We start from the raw sequence: 16,044 nt of genomic DNA on the forward strand, positions 1-16,044 counted from the left end.
TGTTTCTGACACATTAGTTCCGCTGCATGGAGGAGTATGAGAAGTTTCTCCTGGTGCTATTTCCATGATTTCTCTGACAGCATCCTCCCCTGCAATGCTAATATTCAGTGAAAGTTTTTAGCTATCCAGCCAAATTATTAGCCAGCTTCTGGTTTTGATGTTTTCTGATTAAACTAACGCACTCCTGTGTCGCTTGAGTGAGATTTTCCAGCTAGAATTGAATGAATGAGCAATATAGAGTGTTCATTTTCACCACTTATATAAACACACCTGAGCAAAAGGTACTCAAAATGTTTAAAAGCGGATCCAATTTGTTAAATTTGGAAATATGTCACTTTTTTTATGAACAAATAGAAAACAGTCTATTGCTACTTTATATCACTACTAAAAATTTGATATAAAATGAATCATAACTTTGACTCAACAACACATAAGAAAACTGAATATGTGACCTATGAACACACACCCCCACGATGTCCATATAAGGAGTTGCGTATTATTCCCATGGCCGTGTGAGCACTAAGGGTTAATAAACAGTGTTCTTATTGTGGAGTAAGAGAAATGCTCTATCTTTTTGTTTGCCCTTGTGTGGCAGGTACAGCAAAATTGACAATAAACCTGTTTTGATTTGATTTGGTTGATTGACGTTAATTTGATGTTCATGTTGACTGCTCATATTTAAAACACTGCCAGGAGCACAGAGAAAAACAGAAACTTTAACAGTTATTGTAGAAGGTAAAAAAAAAACAATGTTAGAAAAAGAACAGCAGGTGAGCAGAGGGGGGAAAATAAAATATCTTCTCAAAAAAAGCACGAGAGCACAGGTGTGATTCTCTGACCGGGTTATTAGCTATTGTGGGCAGTGACAGCTCTAACGGAAGAAATGACAGAAAACTTAGAGGAGACAGATGGAATATAAAAGGCGTGGAGGACAAATAAAGAGCCGGGATGGAAATATAAGAGGCAAAATGAAAAAAAGACAGAAACAATGAAGAAAAAGATGATGTAGAGAGGAACCGAATACAGGCAGAAATGAGCGCGGTACATGGAGAATATAAATATGTTTTGTTGCCGAGGAGCCAGACATAGTGCTGCAGTTTTTTTCATGCATTGATAAGGGTTTGTGTTTTTTTTTTTTTACCGAATCCTCAACACATATATATTCCATAATACTGGCTGAATCCTCCATTATCATCATCGTATTGTTTGTCCTGAGTGATAAGGTGGGTTTTTCCATCAGTGCAATGTTTGATTGAAATATAGCGTCATAGCTGCTGAGATTGATAGAGCTGGAAAAGTTGTCTTATGGAGAAAAGGTAAATGCAAATAAGAGCAATTGAAAACTGATTCAGCAAATAAAGGACGGTAGTTATGAAACATGTGTGGCTGCACTGGAAAAATAATGGAACTGACAGGTGAGAGGTTCGGACTGACGAGGAAACCAAAACATTCCTCTACTTAGTGTAAGAAGCCTATATTATATGGAATTAGATTTGTGTCAATAATTTCAAACGACACTTTTTAAGAACCAAATAAAATATTGATTTAATCATTCAAAAATATTGTATTTTATTGGTTGAAAATACACTTTGGTTTGTGATTCTGTCCATAGGCGGGCCTTAGGAAGCTGCCTGCTGATTGGCTACTGAGGTTTGGAGTGACAGTAGTCATAGGATTGGACTCGCTATCCATCTGGAAATAATAATTGTAAGTATCTAACATTTATAATCTGACAAACGTTTGATAATTACAATTATTTTGTCGGATGTCGACGGGGAAAAACCTGGGGAACGAGTTCCAGATGGGCAGCGACTCCAAACCTGTGGCGACTACTGGTCCATTGAGCTGTCGCTCCAAAACTAAGTGCCACCCCATGGTCAGAATTGCAAACAAAAAACCACGGCGCAACAAGTGTAAACAATAAAATAACAACATTTTTGAATGACTAAATCAATATATTATTTGCTTCGTGAAAAGTCTTGTTTGAAAGGAACAACAACAATTCGACAGCAGTCGATGGAAACACACACATAAATGCTCATTTTCTTTCACCAGATTTTTGAAAATGTCTGTAACATTTGTGACACATTTGAATGGAAACATATGAGCAGAGACTCGGCAACAGTTTAGAAGGAATAATGCTTTGTTTGCATTTGCAAAAGGGCCGCACCGATAAAGAATCAATTCCTTCTCGTCTGTTCACAGAAATGCAATCTGTGACTTTTGTGTCTCTACATCGGAAGCATTGCATTGTGGGTTTAACAGAAAGGCAATATAGCTTACTCTTCACAGTAAAGTGTTGTGTGAATGAGTGAGTAATGGATTGACACAGCATGAATGTCACCACAGCTTCACATAGTGCTCAGAGTGATCCAATCAAATGTTATGGATTTGATTAAAAGCCTTTTTCATAACTAAAACCCTTCCACGTATTTATGAGAGAACAACTGTGACCACTTGTGATCTTTCCTTTTTCTATTTTTCTATTTGTACACTGTCTGTAATTATTTTTTAAAACAGATGGAAATAAATCAGAGCATAAGGACACCGACCCGATGCTGGTGTTTCTGTGGCTACTGAATCTTTGAAAGAAAGGTCAGCGTTAAACAACGGAGTCACCTTTGGAAGAAAGGAGATTAGGGAGAGAGGGATTTTGGAGGTGGAGAAATTAAAGGTTTTAAAACATTTTGTTTCGAGATGATTAAAAAAGAACAGGGGTGAGGGAAGGGAGGAGGGTGAGTGAGTGAGCGTCAGAGGGAGATGAGTAGAAGGACGAGGAAGACAGGTGTGATCCTCCACAGCTCTTGTGTTTGTTTAGCCAAGAGCGGCAGCAGTAGAGCAGAGGATTATAGAATTACGGACAGTGTCGTTGGTCATGTGAGCCGGCGGGGTCGACACTGACCCTGCTTACCTTCTCTTAGTAAGGAAGCTTAGCCTGGCGCACACACACACACACACACACATACACACCCACGCACACCTGCCCACCCATCTTCCTATCTCACAGACAGGTTCTCCTCTACCTCTCCTTGGATTTGTTTCTTTACCTTTCTGTGTCATATCCTTCTCTTTTCTCCTCCCTCATTCTATCCTTTAACTGTGTTTTTAACTCTCTTGTCTATTTCTGTCTCTTCATCTCCTTCCTCCCTCCCTCTCTCTCTCTCTCTCTCTCTCTCTCTCTCGCTTCCGGATGTCAGGCTCTCTCTCGCTGCATGTTACACATGCACAGCTTATCCATGAACTCACAAATCCAACGGGATTATTTGATTTTTCTACAAAGAAAGAAAAAAGAATAAAACAGAGGACAGAGGGACAGAGTGAATGACCAAATGTCAGGAGCAGAAACTCAGACCATGTCCACACAGGAGTGAAGACAGGAGCGACTGCGGCCTCAGTAAGTTTCACTTCTCCTAACTTGGTATGGCAATAATCAGCATTCATGATTTCTTGACTTGAGGATTTTTGTTTGGATTCAATTAACTCCATGAATAAATTCACTGAATTAAATGTTCGTGACTTCCCCTGTAATTATCATCTTGTTAGAATTCATGAGTAAAAGAACTATTTTGATAATCGAATAATCGGTTTGAAACAACATTTCCCATTGTTTAAGCTTCTTAAATGTGAATATTTTCTTAGTTTCTTTGCTCTGGATAACAAAGAAATCATTAAAAGTCAATGATTTTGTTTTGTGGACAAAACAAGACATTTGAGAACATCCTCATTTCCAGGTTAATCAGTTAATTAACGATTAATCGATTAATCGAGAATGTAATCGACAGATAAACAGTTGCAGCTCTAAAAACAACTAAACCTCATCGCACATTGTATAATATATTATTTGAACAATTGCTTCCACAAAAGGAAAGAGTCATCAAAATTAAGTTTTACTGAAACGATACGCAAACCCTAACCCATCCAACCAAAGATGTGCACAACTCTTTCCTTTCACGGCACTTGGCATCCCCTATGTTGCTTTACTGCCTCCTTGTTTTCGCTTGTTCTTCCTCCCGTTGCCACTGTAAACGTCACACCTTATTCAACGCATGCAGTGTTTCTGCAGCTCACTGCCTCAGCAGCCTCAGACACAGCACATGTGCACACACGACAGAAGTAAATGGTAACACAGTACGAGGTCTGAGGGATTGCAGAAACTGAGTCACTATTGTAGGGAGCGATGAAAGATTCCAACTTTGTAGTTTTAAAAACTAAAAAAGTCAAATTATGTTTAAGCCGCAGTTTGTGGTGCAATATTGACTCAGGCAGACGATCACTTGAACCATACAATACTGTATGAAGACTATTATGTCATTTATAAAGTGGCACTGAAATCAGAGCCACAGAGTCAATATTAGTCCCAAAATGACTTTGTCTTATGAAGAGACAAAGGACAAAAAAAGCATCTTCCTGCTGCTGAGAGAACAGACGTCAGAGGGTCACCACAAAGCAATTTGGGCTCCATCACCGGGGGCCGTGAAGTCAGTATGTTTTACAAGAGCAAGAAAAGACACAAAGAAAATACGACATGAAGGTGACTCACCAACTATCTGATACTTTCATCACTCTTTGTTTTGTCGATTGTTCCGTTTTAATATTGCAGGACTAATTGCTCAACATATAGCAAACCGAGAAAGAAGAGAGCAAGAGTGAGGACATGGAAAGAACCACGATTGTAAAACTGTAAATTGTGTGGTTATTTACATATACTTTACCACTTGGTTCAACTATTAACTTCCATCATCTTCGTAACTATCACCGCTGTGTCTAACAAAACATCATCGATGACAACATGTAAATACAGTCACACTGTGTGTTAACGGCACTGCTGCAAAAGTCAAGAAAAGTACAGTATAATGATTTGTGTCAGATTGCGACACAAAAAGAGACACGTTCGACATGAACAGTTGGTTCCTCTCTGGGCATCAGACTGGAGTGACGCAGGTATCATCCTAATCTCAGCTAATTTCACCGACTGGTTCCTACAACCGTTTCCTCTCACTTCTGTGTGAGCAGCCGCAAGCACAAACACACGAGTACTGTGCAACATTTTCAGGGCATCACCAGGTTTGAAGGGAACTGAAAGTTGGTCTTATATATATTAGCAAACTGTCCTACAACATGTGCATGTTTGGATTTTTACCAATAACATGAATTAAGGTTCCACTCCAGGGTCATGCTATTGTTCAAGTGTAAGGGTAAGTCACACTAAAGGCTTGGCACTTTAACCTGTAGCCTCCCTGCATCGCCCTCTCCACGGTGCCATCAACTCTATACTGAATCCTCTTGAATCCTCTTAAAGGGTGCACAAATTTTCCTTAATCTCACTCCTGAAAGGTTCTGGGGGGGAAATGCAGCAAAACTTAATTGAATGTATAGGTTTTTAACGAGTTCAATAGCAAACACAAGAAAGAAAATGTGTCGTCCTGTACTATGGTCCATGTCGGGTACTCATATATCAGTGTTTGTAAATCTGCAGCTTTAAGAGACCTCAATGTTGACATATGAGCATCTGAGTTGTTTTAACAGCGACAAGATCAAATCAAAATCCCAGCAGTTTGAAATGAATACATTTCCTTTCCTTGTCCCTGGCACAGCATGGTGGCAATTACGGGAGAGAATGAGACAAATGAAGTGAAGAAGAAACATCATTAGGAAATGAAATAACTATAATTAGTAATGCTGGAATTAGAAAATAACCTCATGAGTAACAGGCTGACATGAGAGGCTCCTTCTGAAGAGTCTTCCTCTGAGCTGTCGTGGCGTTGGGCTCAAGATCAGCCTGTGCCCAGACAGAGGAGTAAACACAGACCAGAGGCTTAGTCTGACCAGATTAGCCAGTTATCACGTTTACCATTCACTACTACCAGCAAGTGTGGGCTTACATACAGTATTATTGGATTACAGCCACTGGCATAACAAAGAAGCAGTTTAAGACCAGATCGTGGGCGTTTTTAAAAAGCAGGCGATAACTCCTTTTTTTTTATAAATAATATGGTTAGTGATGATGGTAACAATAACAGTAGTAATAATGGTGGAAAACCCTTGAAATCATAAAAAACTTGACGTTTGGGAATATGGTTTAAGGGCACTTGACATTACAGTCCACAGGTTATTATGTCAGTGCTCTGAAGGTACAGAGGATTAAGGGAACACACAAGCAAGTACGGAGGAGGAGGAGGAGGAGGAAACAAGGGAGTAACAAATGTGCCTTTAATGAATAATTACAAGGTACAGGGAGCCAACACAAGCCATATCATGTAAAGCATCTGGGTTGAGTCACAGAAGATTTTTTTGGGTCAACAAATACATTCCCTGTGTTTTATTTCCAGGTTTTAGCATAAGAATTGTTGAATAATACACCTAAAATGAAGTGATTAACTCATCAAACATACTTTTGGTGGAGTCGTCTTTGTGTTTTCAGTCCCACTCTTGTTTGCCAATGTCTCGCTTTACAAGAACAGCGTTGCTGTTGCCTCCACCTGTCTTGACATAAAACAAATCACTTCCTGTGTGCAGCGCGGGAATGTCACTGGGTAAGATAAGATCTGGAGTCGCGTGGAGCCGATAGGCTTCATCAGCATTATAAAATGACGTGTCGCTCTGCTGCAAAGTTAGAACTTTATTTCAAACGGCGTCCCTTCCACTGCTGTATTTCTGCATTTTACATCAACGCACAAAAAAAATGAAAATTTGTAGAGTTATTCCCGTTTGTCATATCTTCAGATTAAAGAAGATTACTGAAGACGGTGTTCTCACCTTCTATTCCCCCAAAACTGTTTTGCCTCAAAGAGATAACTACAGAAGATTTTCTGTCTTTTCAAAAAAGACAAACTGCACCCCATCTGCCTTCATATTTTTATCACCGCATTTGAACATTTCCCATCATCTCAGTACACAGTCTAAAGCTCCAGGAGAACACACTGGCAGGAAAACACTGCAGTGCTTCAAACTTCAAAGTCAGTTTTACGGTCTCTGCTGCTGCTGCTGCTTTGCTATTAAATTATTGATGCATTTAAAGTTGGTGGTGGTTTCAGTTCTTTTTTTTTGTTTAAACTCCAAAAGAACACCCTAACTGTACTTCCAGCTCAATGTCACACAGTAGAATCAGTCACTTAAGTGTAGAGTCGTTAAATGATAAAGTCTGGCACATTCTCCAGCTCTTTAAATTGGCCTGAATGTACTGCTGACATTTATTAGCACGATGTTCATTATTATCTGGATTAGCCGTGTGACGCACACGGTGGTCACAGTGGACACTGTGTGTCATCTAGCAGCAGTGAGGGGACATTAACTATGACTCATGGTGTTAATTGTCTGGAACTAGTGTGACAAATGTGTCTATATGTTCACATTAGCATTTCCCAGTCTGGGACAAATGTAGGTGAGCAACAGTGCAGTAAAAACACTTGACACACTTGATTGAAGCTGCTTTATGGATTTTTTTTTTTTCTATTTAACATAGGCGAAATAAAATAGCACTGGATTGAGTGTAGATTTCCGTCCCTTAGAACAAACTTCTAATAAAACATCCATCCATCTTCTACCATTTTATCCTCCACACATGAGGATCGTGTGGGGAGCTGTGCCAATCTCAGCTGACATAGGCGGGGTCAATTTAGAGTGTCCAATTTACCTAATCACCATATTGCATGTGGGACTGTGGGAGGAAGACGGAGAACCCGGAGAGAACCCACACACACACGGGGATAACATGCTTTACAAGTCACTCGTTTGCGTGTCAAGAACAAAGTCAAGGCAGTTTCATGCAGCCGTGCAGTGATGACTCCGCCCACGTTGAGTAGGTGCAATTTTGTAGTGGAAAACCAACCTAAACCGTGCCGAGGTGAGTCAAGGCGAGCTGGGGCCATAAGCGGAGAAGGGGCTTAAAAGAGTCTTTAAAGTGACCAAAAGATATGAGTAAATAGTTTGTAAAGATCAAAAGTTTTGCTTCAGCAGAAGGGAACGGGAATCACATGCAGTTCACTGAACTTACATGTGCACGGTTACGAGATTCTGCAGAGTGACGAGATTAATATTTATTGAGGATGTCTGTGAAGGTTTTCAGTCATCCAGGTCATTGTATTCTCCACGAGGCTTCAAAACAACCGGAGTGAAGAAAGCGCTTGGATGAGATCTTCACAAACACTCATATGCAAAGAAAGTTTGCTAGGAGACAGTTTGTCGCTTTAGAGAAGCACGTGTTCATTACACTATCATAATGAAAGAGAGACAAACGTGTTTTTTCATTCAGTTTTTGGACTAGAAGTGGAGTTGATGCACATCCTTTTTTTTTTACTTTTGTATCTACTGTTTCCTTCAACAGGGACATATAAAATATTAATTACTCCAGCTTTCTAAAAGGCACACGTGTCTGAGGTAAACCCACGAGAAATCTATGATCTGTCGCTGATTTTACAACATAAAACAGTGGAGGCAAAATGTTATGAATTGATTTACAAAGCATTTTAAATGTCAAGTCTTTAGGTTCAGATACTGAAAATCCAGCTCAGCAAATATAATAGATAATATTAAATATCAAGCGATACACATCCATATACTGTCTACATATAAATATGTTGCTGTTTCTACATCAGAATATGGTATGTGTGTACAACTGTAACTGCCAAAACCCAAAGTAAGTAAAAACTGCAAAAACAGTAAAAATACTGAGGGAATCCCAGTCGACACCAAAGTGGAAAAATGAATAATGTACAGATTGTAATACTTTCTCTTTCTTTATGTGACCTTTTCCATATAATCCCCCAAGAAAGTGATGTTGAGAATAATAACAAGAGCAAATCTCGTTCAAGTCTATCCTGCCAACTCCTTCAAGAATAGAGAAGTGCCTCAGCTGTTCACCCATCCCATCTTTTTTTCATCGATGTCTTTAATAATTGAGTTGTTTGCTGATGCTACTCTTTATGTGAGCTGTGTCTGTCCTCATTACTGTTGTGTGGCGATGTCACAGAAACAGTTTTCAGCTTTGTTTGCCAAAGTTGGCGCTAACCGCCACTGAGTCTCTGCCGCTGCATTTCCAAAAAGCAACAGGAAGTCCAAGTTTCACGATGCAGACTGACGGGTGTCTGACCTCCACTCTGTTTTACAGGAACATGATTGGCTGTGAAGGTCCTGAAGAGGCGAGAGCCTGATCATTGGCTGCTCCAATGGCGTGGACCAAATCACGGTCGCGTCCAAACCCACGGCCACAACCAGAACTGACCGCTTACAATCCCAGGACTCAAACATCAGCCACAAGATTTTCATCGACCTTTCCTCAAATCCAGCCTTCATGTTTAGTGCCCATCCTCATCGTCCTGCTTTCTGCCTTTATTGACCTCTGCTCAGCTGGTCCTCCCCAGCCAGCTAGCCCCCCTCTCCTATCTGGACAGCCTTTTATCATTTTCTGGGGTATCTCTGACTCTTCCTGCTCTGGTCGGCCAAATCCCAGAACCTTTGGGATGGAGCGGGAGGGCCGCGTGGCTGTCTTTTATGAGGACACACTTGGAAAATATCCATATTTTGTGGACAAAGACACTCCAGTCAATGGCGGGCTACCACAGCACACACGGCTCGACAACCACCTCCAGAAGATACAGCAGGACTTGGAGCAAACTCTACCTGCACCAAGGTATCTCGGGTTGGGTGTGCTGCGCTGGACAGAATGGGTCCCCCAGTGGTCCAGGAACAAAGAGAAGCAGCTTATGTATCTGGAAGCATCAAGGAACCTGCTAAAGACGTTCTTTCCTAGCTGGACTCCAGAGGAGGTGGAGAAGTGGTCACAGGTAAGCAATTTTCAGGTGGAAGAAAATACAAGTCTGTGTATATGGGTGGACTAATAATAATATAAAAACTAATATAAAAGCAAGAGAGATAAGGGGAAATTTGACGATAACAGAGAGAAAATAATCAAAGTTAATGAAAATGCATCTCCTCCTCGAGTGCTTTGTCTTCAACAATGTTTGACGGAAAATGCAAATATCCACTGAGATTTGATGAGTAACATAAAGTCTATAGCACCATGATGCTAAAGGATGGCAATTATTTTGACAATGATATTTCAAAGTCTTGAAGTGGGCACCTTCAACAGCTGCCAAAGGAAAAAGAAGCGAAAAAGCAATTAAGTGATGCAACTCGTAGGATAAACACAAGGGCTCCACAACAGTGAGTCAGGAATTGAAGAAGGAAGAAATATCACAAATATGTAAACAAAAAGTTATACAAAGGCTACAGCTACATCTGTATTACTATAGTCTATATATGCAGTAAAGGTGCAATGTCAAGATTAGATCAAGTTTGCACATATGCAGTTTACCTGGACAACTTAATGACAAAGGACGTAGTAAACGATTCACTTAATATACTGTATGTACATTTACAGGTACATGGGTTGAGACATTATTATGGTACATGAACCAAATGGTATCTGTGAAGACGCCTTCAGTAAAAAAAGGTGCTGATTCCCCTTTTATGACAATGTTTAGAATGTTTACCGTGCTATCTCTGCTTCCATTTATTTGTACTTGTATGCAAAGATTAAGAGTATTATACAAGTGTGTCCATGATAAAGTGACTATAGAGTTTTGCCATCTGTGAGGTTCCCAGACACCGGTGGAGGTGACTAGTATTGGCCAAGTATTTTTTCAAATTCCTGGAAAATCTTTTACTCCACTGATTTCATGCAGCATTAATGCTCGATGAGCTGTCGCAATATCCCCACATAATAAAGCAAGAGTGACTAGAATTACAGCTTATTCTTTTTAAATGAGTGCATGTCTAATTGTGTTACTTTGGAAATCCAAATCATCTGAGGAGGGACTAAAAAGCGCTCTGTTGATCTGGTCACAGGTGGACTTCGAGGCAGCCGCCCAGTCAGTAATGACAGAGACTCTACGGGAGGTCAAAAGGTTGCGGCCCAAAGCATTATGGGGTGTCTCCACTTTCCCCAGCTGCTACAACAGTGACCCAGCCCAAATAATGTTAGCCAATTACACCGGCCAGTGCCCTGCTGCAGAGATGGCCCTTAATGACGAGCTTCTGTGGCTGTGGAAACGAAGCTCTGCCCTCTACCCTCTCCTCGCCCTGGACAAGCTGCAGGTGGGAAACACTACTTTCCTGGTTTTTGTGTAACTTTTGATAATAACAAGCTGAATCAATAATGAGCAAAAAAAAAAGAAATGTAATCTTTCAAAAATAGCTGCAAAACAAATGCCTGTCAACATTCAAACATCTTTGTACTCAAAGAGGTGTGGCAAGAACAAAACTTGACATGAACTCATCTACAGGGAAAAAAGACATAAGATTGTATGGTTTAAAGCGGCAGTGCACAACATTTTAATATAAATGAATGCCTCTTACATTAATAAACACTGTCAAACACTTGTCAAACCAAGCTGAAAACACCAAGAAGCTCAGTAGGACGAACAATTAAGGCTGTACAACCGATTTTGGCTTCTCACGATTAAATGAACGTGATCATTCAATATTGAAAACGCGTGCTTCGGCATTAGAACGCAAAGCAAATCTAGTGCTCCTTAAACAACTGTCTGATTAAGTGCCTGCATGTGCCAATAACAGCAGGCAGCTCCAGGTTTCCAGCGTTACGTTGAAAGATAAATGTGTTACACATGACTTACCAAAGTAAAGAAGAAACAACAAGCTAACGTCTTTTACCACAGAAGAAGCTCTCTCTCTCTCTCTCTCTCTCTCTCTCTCTCTCTTCGTTCGTGTGTGTGTACGTGTACTTGTAATTTACTCTTTAGGATCTTTTCTGGCATAAACACTGACCTTCAGATAAAAGATAAAAAGATAAAAGTTGCACACTGGGGCTATAACCACATCTGCATGAAAAGTGACTTGTTTCAATATCTCTCCTATTTCACAGAGTGGGACACCTGGAGCCAGGCTTTATTTATCCAGTCAAATAAGGGAAGCACTACGAGTGTCGTCTCTGAGCGGGATGGAGTTTGATCTTCCAGTATTTCCGTTGGTCAAGAGTGTCTACATGTCAACTAACACCTTCTTATCAGAGGTAAGTACAGAACACCCGGAACACCTGATATACCAAGTGACTGTTCCAAGGTGCACCACAGACGGATTTTACCTTCAGGTGAAGCAGATCAATGGACAAGCATTGATTGCAGGAGTATCTCATAGAACTGATTATTCACTGGCTCTGCAGTAAATATTTAGGATATTGTAGTTATTAAAGGGCAGTTTTTATTACGTTTGTCCTGAGACGCCTTTAAAAGCTGTATGAGTCGCAAAGTGAAGCGTCTAACAGTAGATTTTTTAGATTAAAGTGGTGCTGTGACTCTTTGACTGTATGTTTTTTCTCTGCAGACAGACCTGGTCAACACCATAGGAGAAAGTGCAGCAATGGGAACAGCTGGCGTTGTCATCTGGGAGAGAAGTGAGACTAAAACAGAGGTACGCAAATTTGAGGGGGAAAAAAAGTGATTACAGTTTATAACTCCCTCTCCTTTTCAGTGCATAATCGCTTTATGATTTAACTTTTATGATTTAACATGAATGTGCTCTATTCTTTCTCTCATCCCTCTACATAAAAAACATGTTTAAAAATGGATCACTTTATAGTTTTACTGTCAATTCTATCTCTCAACCAGTATCACTATTTTTGCGCTCCCTGTTTAACTCAACACGCATCATTTTCCAGAGAGAGTGCCAGGACCTGGCACAGTTTGTCCGCAAGGTCCTGGGACCCTATGCTACCAACGTGACCGCAGCATCACGACTCTGCTCAGCGTCTCTGTGCCAGGGAAAGGGTCGATGCATCCGTCAAAAACCAGAGAGCTCCGTCTATCTCCACCTCCCACCCCGATCTGAAGTGGTGGAAAAGGTGACAGAAAAGGTGAGAGACTGTAAATACGTCCAACCAAAAAAAAAACCAGAGCCTAGAAGCACATCAGACCTCAGAAGGTTGCTCATTTTGCTCATCAGAAGAGGACAAGAATGACGACACGTTGAGCTAAACCGTCATCTAGATCAGACAATTATGGAAACCAAACCATACGAAAGGCCGATTGAGTGATGTTTCTGGTTTGACGCCATAGAAGGTGTATAACTAATTCATATTGGCCATTTTTTGGAGCTGTATTTTGCTATTTAAAGTTCCAGTGTGTCACACTTGGGAGGGTTTATTGGCAGAAATTGAGGTATATCTATAATTATGTTAGTAAAAGTGTATAATTATTTAAAACCATTTGGTTTTATATAGCCTTTTATATGTACTTAGCGCAGCCTTACAGCAGCACAAATCAACAAACCACTCAGAGCAGAGGAAGCTCATGAGGCTCATGAAGAAGAATGACATTATACCAGATATTATACTGTCTGGTATGTTTGTAGTAGTCTGAAGCGTTTGGGAAGTGAGTGTAGGAGTTCTCTGTTTGTTGCAAGCTGCCTCACCATTCAATTTCAGCAACTCTCACACACAGGACCTGTAGTAGAAATATTTCATCATCAGACTGACATAAATTGAGCAAAGCTGGAGATCAGAGATTCTGCTGGGCAAAAGAAAAATGAGGTTCTTTTTTTAGGGGTTTAAAAAAAAAAAAAAAAGGCCCCGATGGCCTTTTCACCTTCCCTGCCAATTATAAGTTGCTTCATGAAACTCCATGAAAGGCAAGTGTAACGAGAAAGAAGTCCTCAACCACATTCTCTTCGCGTGGAAAGCCGGCACATCCTGGGTCACGTCTGATAAAGAAAACCAGACGTGACTTTGTTTAAAAAAAAAAAAAAAAAAAAACAACAGGAGGGAATCAGTGGTCCGGTTACAACTGTCAGCTCTTCACTGTTAAAACAGCACAGTAGCCACAACAGAGAAGGATGAGGTGGAATTTGAAGCAGGGAAAGAAACATCTGCACACCTTAGAGCTCCCATTCAAAGGACATTTTGAACACAACAGGCTCTAGACCAGTAATTATACATTTACATTTAAGCATTTAGCAGACACCTTTATCCAGTTTTGGGGGCAGAGCCATGAAGCACTCCGTGGGCCAGCATCCGTGATTTTGATGTTTGAGGTATGAATACTGTCAAAAATAAGGCGATACCCTTTGCTTCTATTTTCTAGGCAGATGCAGAGAAAGCCACAGATGAGCCTGACACAGACACTGAACCAGACCCAGCTGAGATGTGGAAGAAAGATTTCCAGTGCCACTGGTACAAGACTGCAGACAGAGACGTCTCAGACCAACAGTCCCCCAAAGACGGAGTATCTGCTGAAGGATCAGTACAAGAAAATGGTGGCGATGTGGTGGGAACCACAACTGCTTCCATGACAGCTTCTACAGCAAAAGGTGCCTCTGTGACTGAGTTAAGAGGAAGTAGCTCACCAGGGACTGCAAGTCCAACGCCATCCCTGGAAGGACCAACAGACGGCGGTACAGATCCACCAAGTGCGCCACACCTGACTGTTCTGCTGTTGCTGGTGATTGGAAGTCTTTGCCTAGAACCTTAAAATTGTGAAATATGCCTTCATCTGGAAGGTCTGGACTATAACAGCCCAACTAAAGTGCCCTTGAGCAAGACACTGACTCCCCGCTGGCTGCGGGCGTGCTGCTCTGTAGATAAATGTGACCTGAAGAGAGTATCACAAAACATTCTCTGTCCAAAGCTGAAAGTCTATAATCCTATCACTGGATGTGCCAAGAGATGCTGGTACACAAAACTGTCACTGACAATTCTCAGTCTCTACAGGCTGTACTCTAAAATGCTTTTCCCTGACAGGGAAAATTACAAACTAGATTAAGACCAACCTGTCCATGTGCTGATATTGGCTTATTGTCACATCAAATCAAGTCGAAGGTTGTCACAGACACAAGAAAGCCGCCTGTGAAACCCACAATAAGGTTATATTGCATTTGTAGTTTGGCTTTTACTTGTCAGTGCTCTGCTGTGTGAAAAGGATTTCAAAGGCCTCATTTAGTCATTTACTTTGCAATAAATTGGTATATTCACTAAAGAGGATTTCAAGGGGACAACTTATCAAAATCTGGAGGAATCAATCAAAATCTGTCAGATTTTATCATTCAAATGGACCTGCACTTTGACCAAGTGCTGTCCATAAAATAACTGGGAATAGTGTGTTGGACATGTGAGCGTCACATATATAAATCAAATTTAATAAAATACAGTACATGTGGATGTGTTACTGTTAATTGTGGCCCCTCTGCTAAGCTGTGGAACAAAAGATCAGAACTCTCTGGCACCACCTGTCTGAGACTTGCTGAAACTGCACCACTCTGTCAAACGCACAGATGTACATAGAGGTTGACTGATTTGGGCATGTTTTTTGTTTTTTGTTTTTTATTACAGCCAATGCAAATATTTAAAAGTTAGTACAGCTGGTGGACGTTATTTGAGGAGAACAAAAACATGTTATGTGTAACTACTGGCTGATTATCCATCCATTAATCTTCCAGTGCTTTATCCTCCACGTGAGGGTCGCAGGGCGCAGCTGGGATTGGGACGCCCTGGACATGTCGCCAGTCCATCACAGGGCCACATACAGACAAACAACCATCCACTCTCACACTATGGTCAATTTACAGTGTCCCATTACCATTAGCTGATTAATTAAATTATAATCGACCAATGCGGATTATTAAAAAATGCCAAATATTGGCCTGATTAACCAACTCAACCAACAAATCCGTCTACATCTAATAATAACATGAACGCTGGCCGAATACATCCCATTCATGTCATCGGCGACCCTGCCAGATCAAAATGTCCACCCGTTATTTCACAACATGACATCGAGGTTCCTTTAAATATGATTACAGTTAAAATGCAATATATATTCATTCACTCCTCTGAATAAATCAACATCAAAAATACAGGATGGTATCATAACAAGCTTGTATGTGTGTGTATATGTATATATATATATATATATATATATATATATATATATACACACATATATATATTTTCATGAGTCAGAGTTCTTTATAGTGCGTCTGCATCTTCCTCTTCCACCTCCTCGAGGGATTCTCCCACAGGCACTTTATTATACAAAA

The 16,044-nt window shown here is 40.6% G+C and overlaps 1 protein-coding gene across 1 annotated transcript; it reads left to right on the plus strand.

The window, feature by feature from the left end:
* The first annotated feature begins 2,951 nt into the window (after positions 1-2,951).
* si:dkey-72l14.3 (Glyco_hydro_56 domain-containing protein) lies at positions 2,952-14,480 on the plus strand. Its single transcript, XM_058642232.1, has 7 exons — positions 2,952-3,394; positions 9,107-9,782; positions 10,846-11,094; positions 11,882-12,028; positions 12,340-12,426; positions 12,674-12,868; positions 14,094-14,480. Exons 2-7 carry the CDS (start codon positions 9,165-9,167, stop codon positions 14,478-14,480), a joined length of 1,683 nt encoding a protein of 560 aa, XP_058498215.1. The 5' UTR covers positions 2,952-3,394; positions 9,107-9,164.
* The last annotated feature ends 1,564 nt before the right edge of the window (positions 14,481-16,044 follow it).

The sequence above is a fragment of the Solea solea genome, chromosome 11 (genome assembly GCF_958295425.1).
Source record: "Solea solea chromosome 11, fSolSol10.1, whole genome shotgun sequence".
In the NCBI taxonomy this organism is placed as follows: domain Eukaryota; kingdom Metazoa; phylum Chordata; class Actinopteri; order Pleuronectiformes; family Soleidae; genus Solea; species Solea solea.

Bases quoted from the DNA above. Each gene is read 5' to 3' on its own strand.
- si:dkey-72l14.3 (XM_058642232.1), top strand. From the start codon at position 9,165: ATGGCGTGGACCAAATCACGGTCGCGTCCAAACCCACGGCCACAACCA. The intron at 9,783-10,845 runs GTAAGCAATTTT...ATCTGGTCACAG, and splicing joins AGGTGGAGAAGTGGTCACAG to GTGGACTTCGAGGCAGCCGC. The intron at 12,869-14,093 runs GTGAGAGACTGT...TCTATTTTCTAG, and splicing joins TGGAAAAGGTGACAGAAAAG to GCAGATGCAGAGAAAGCCAC.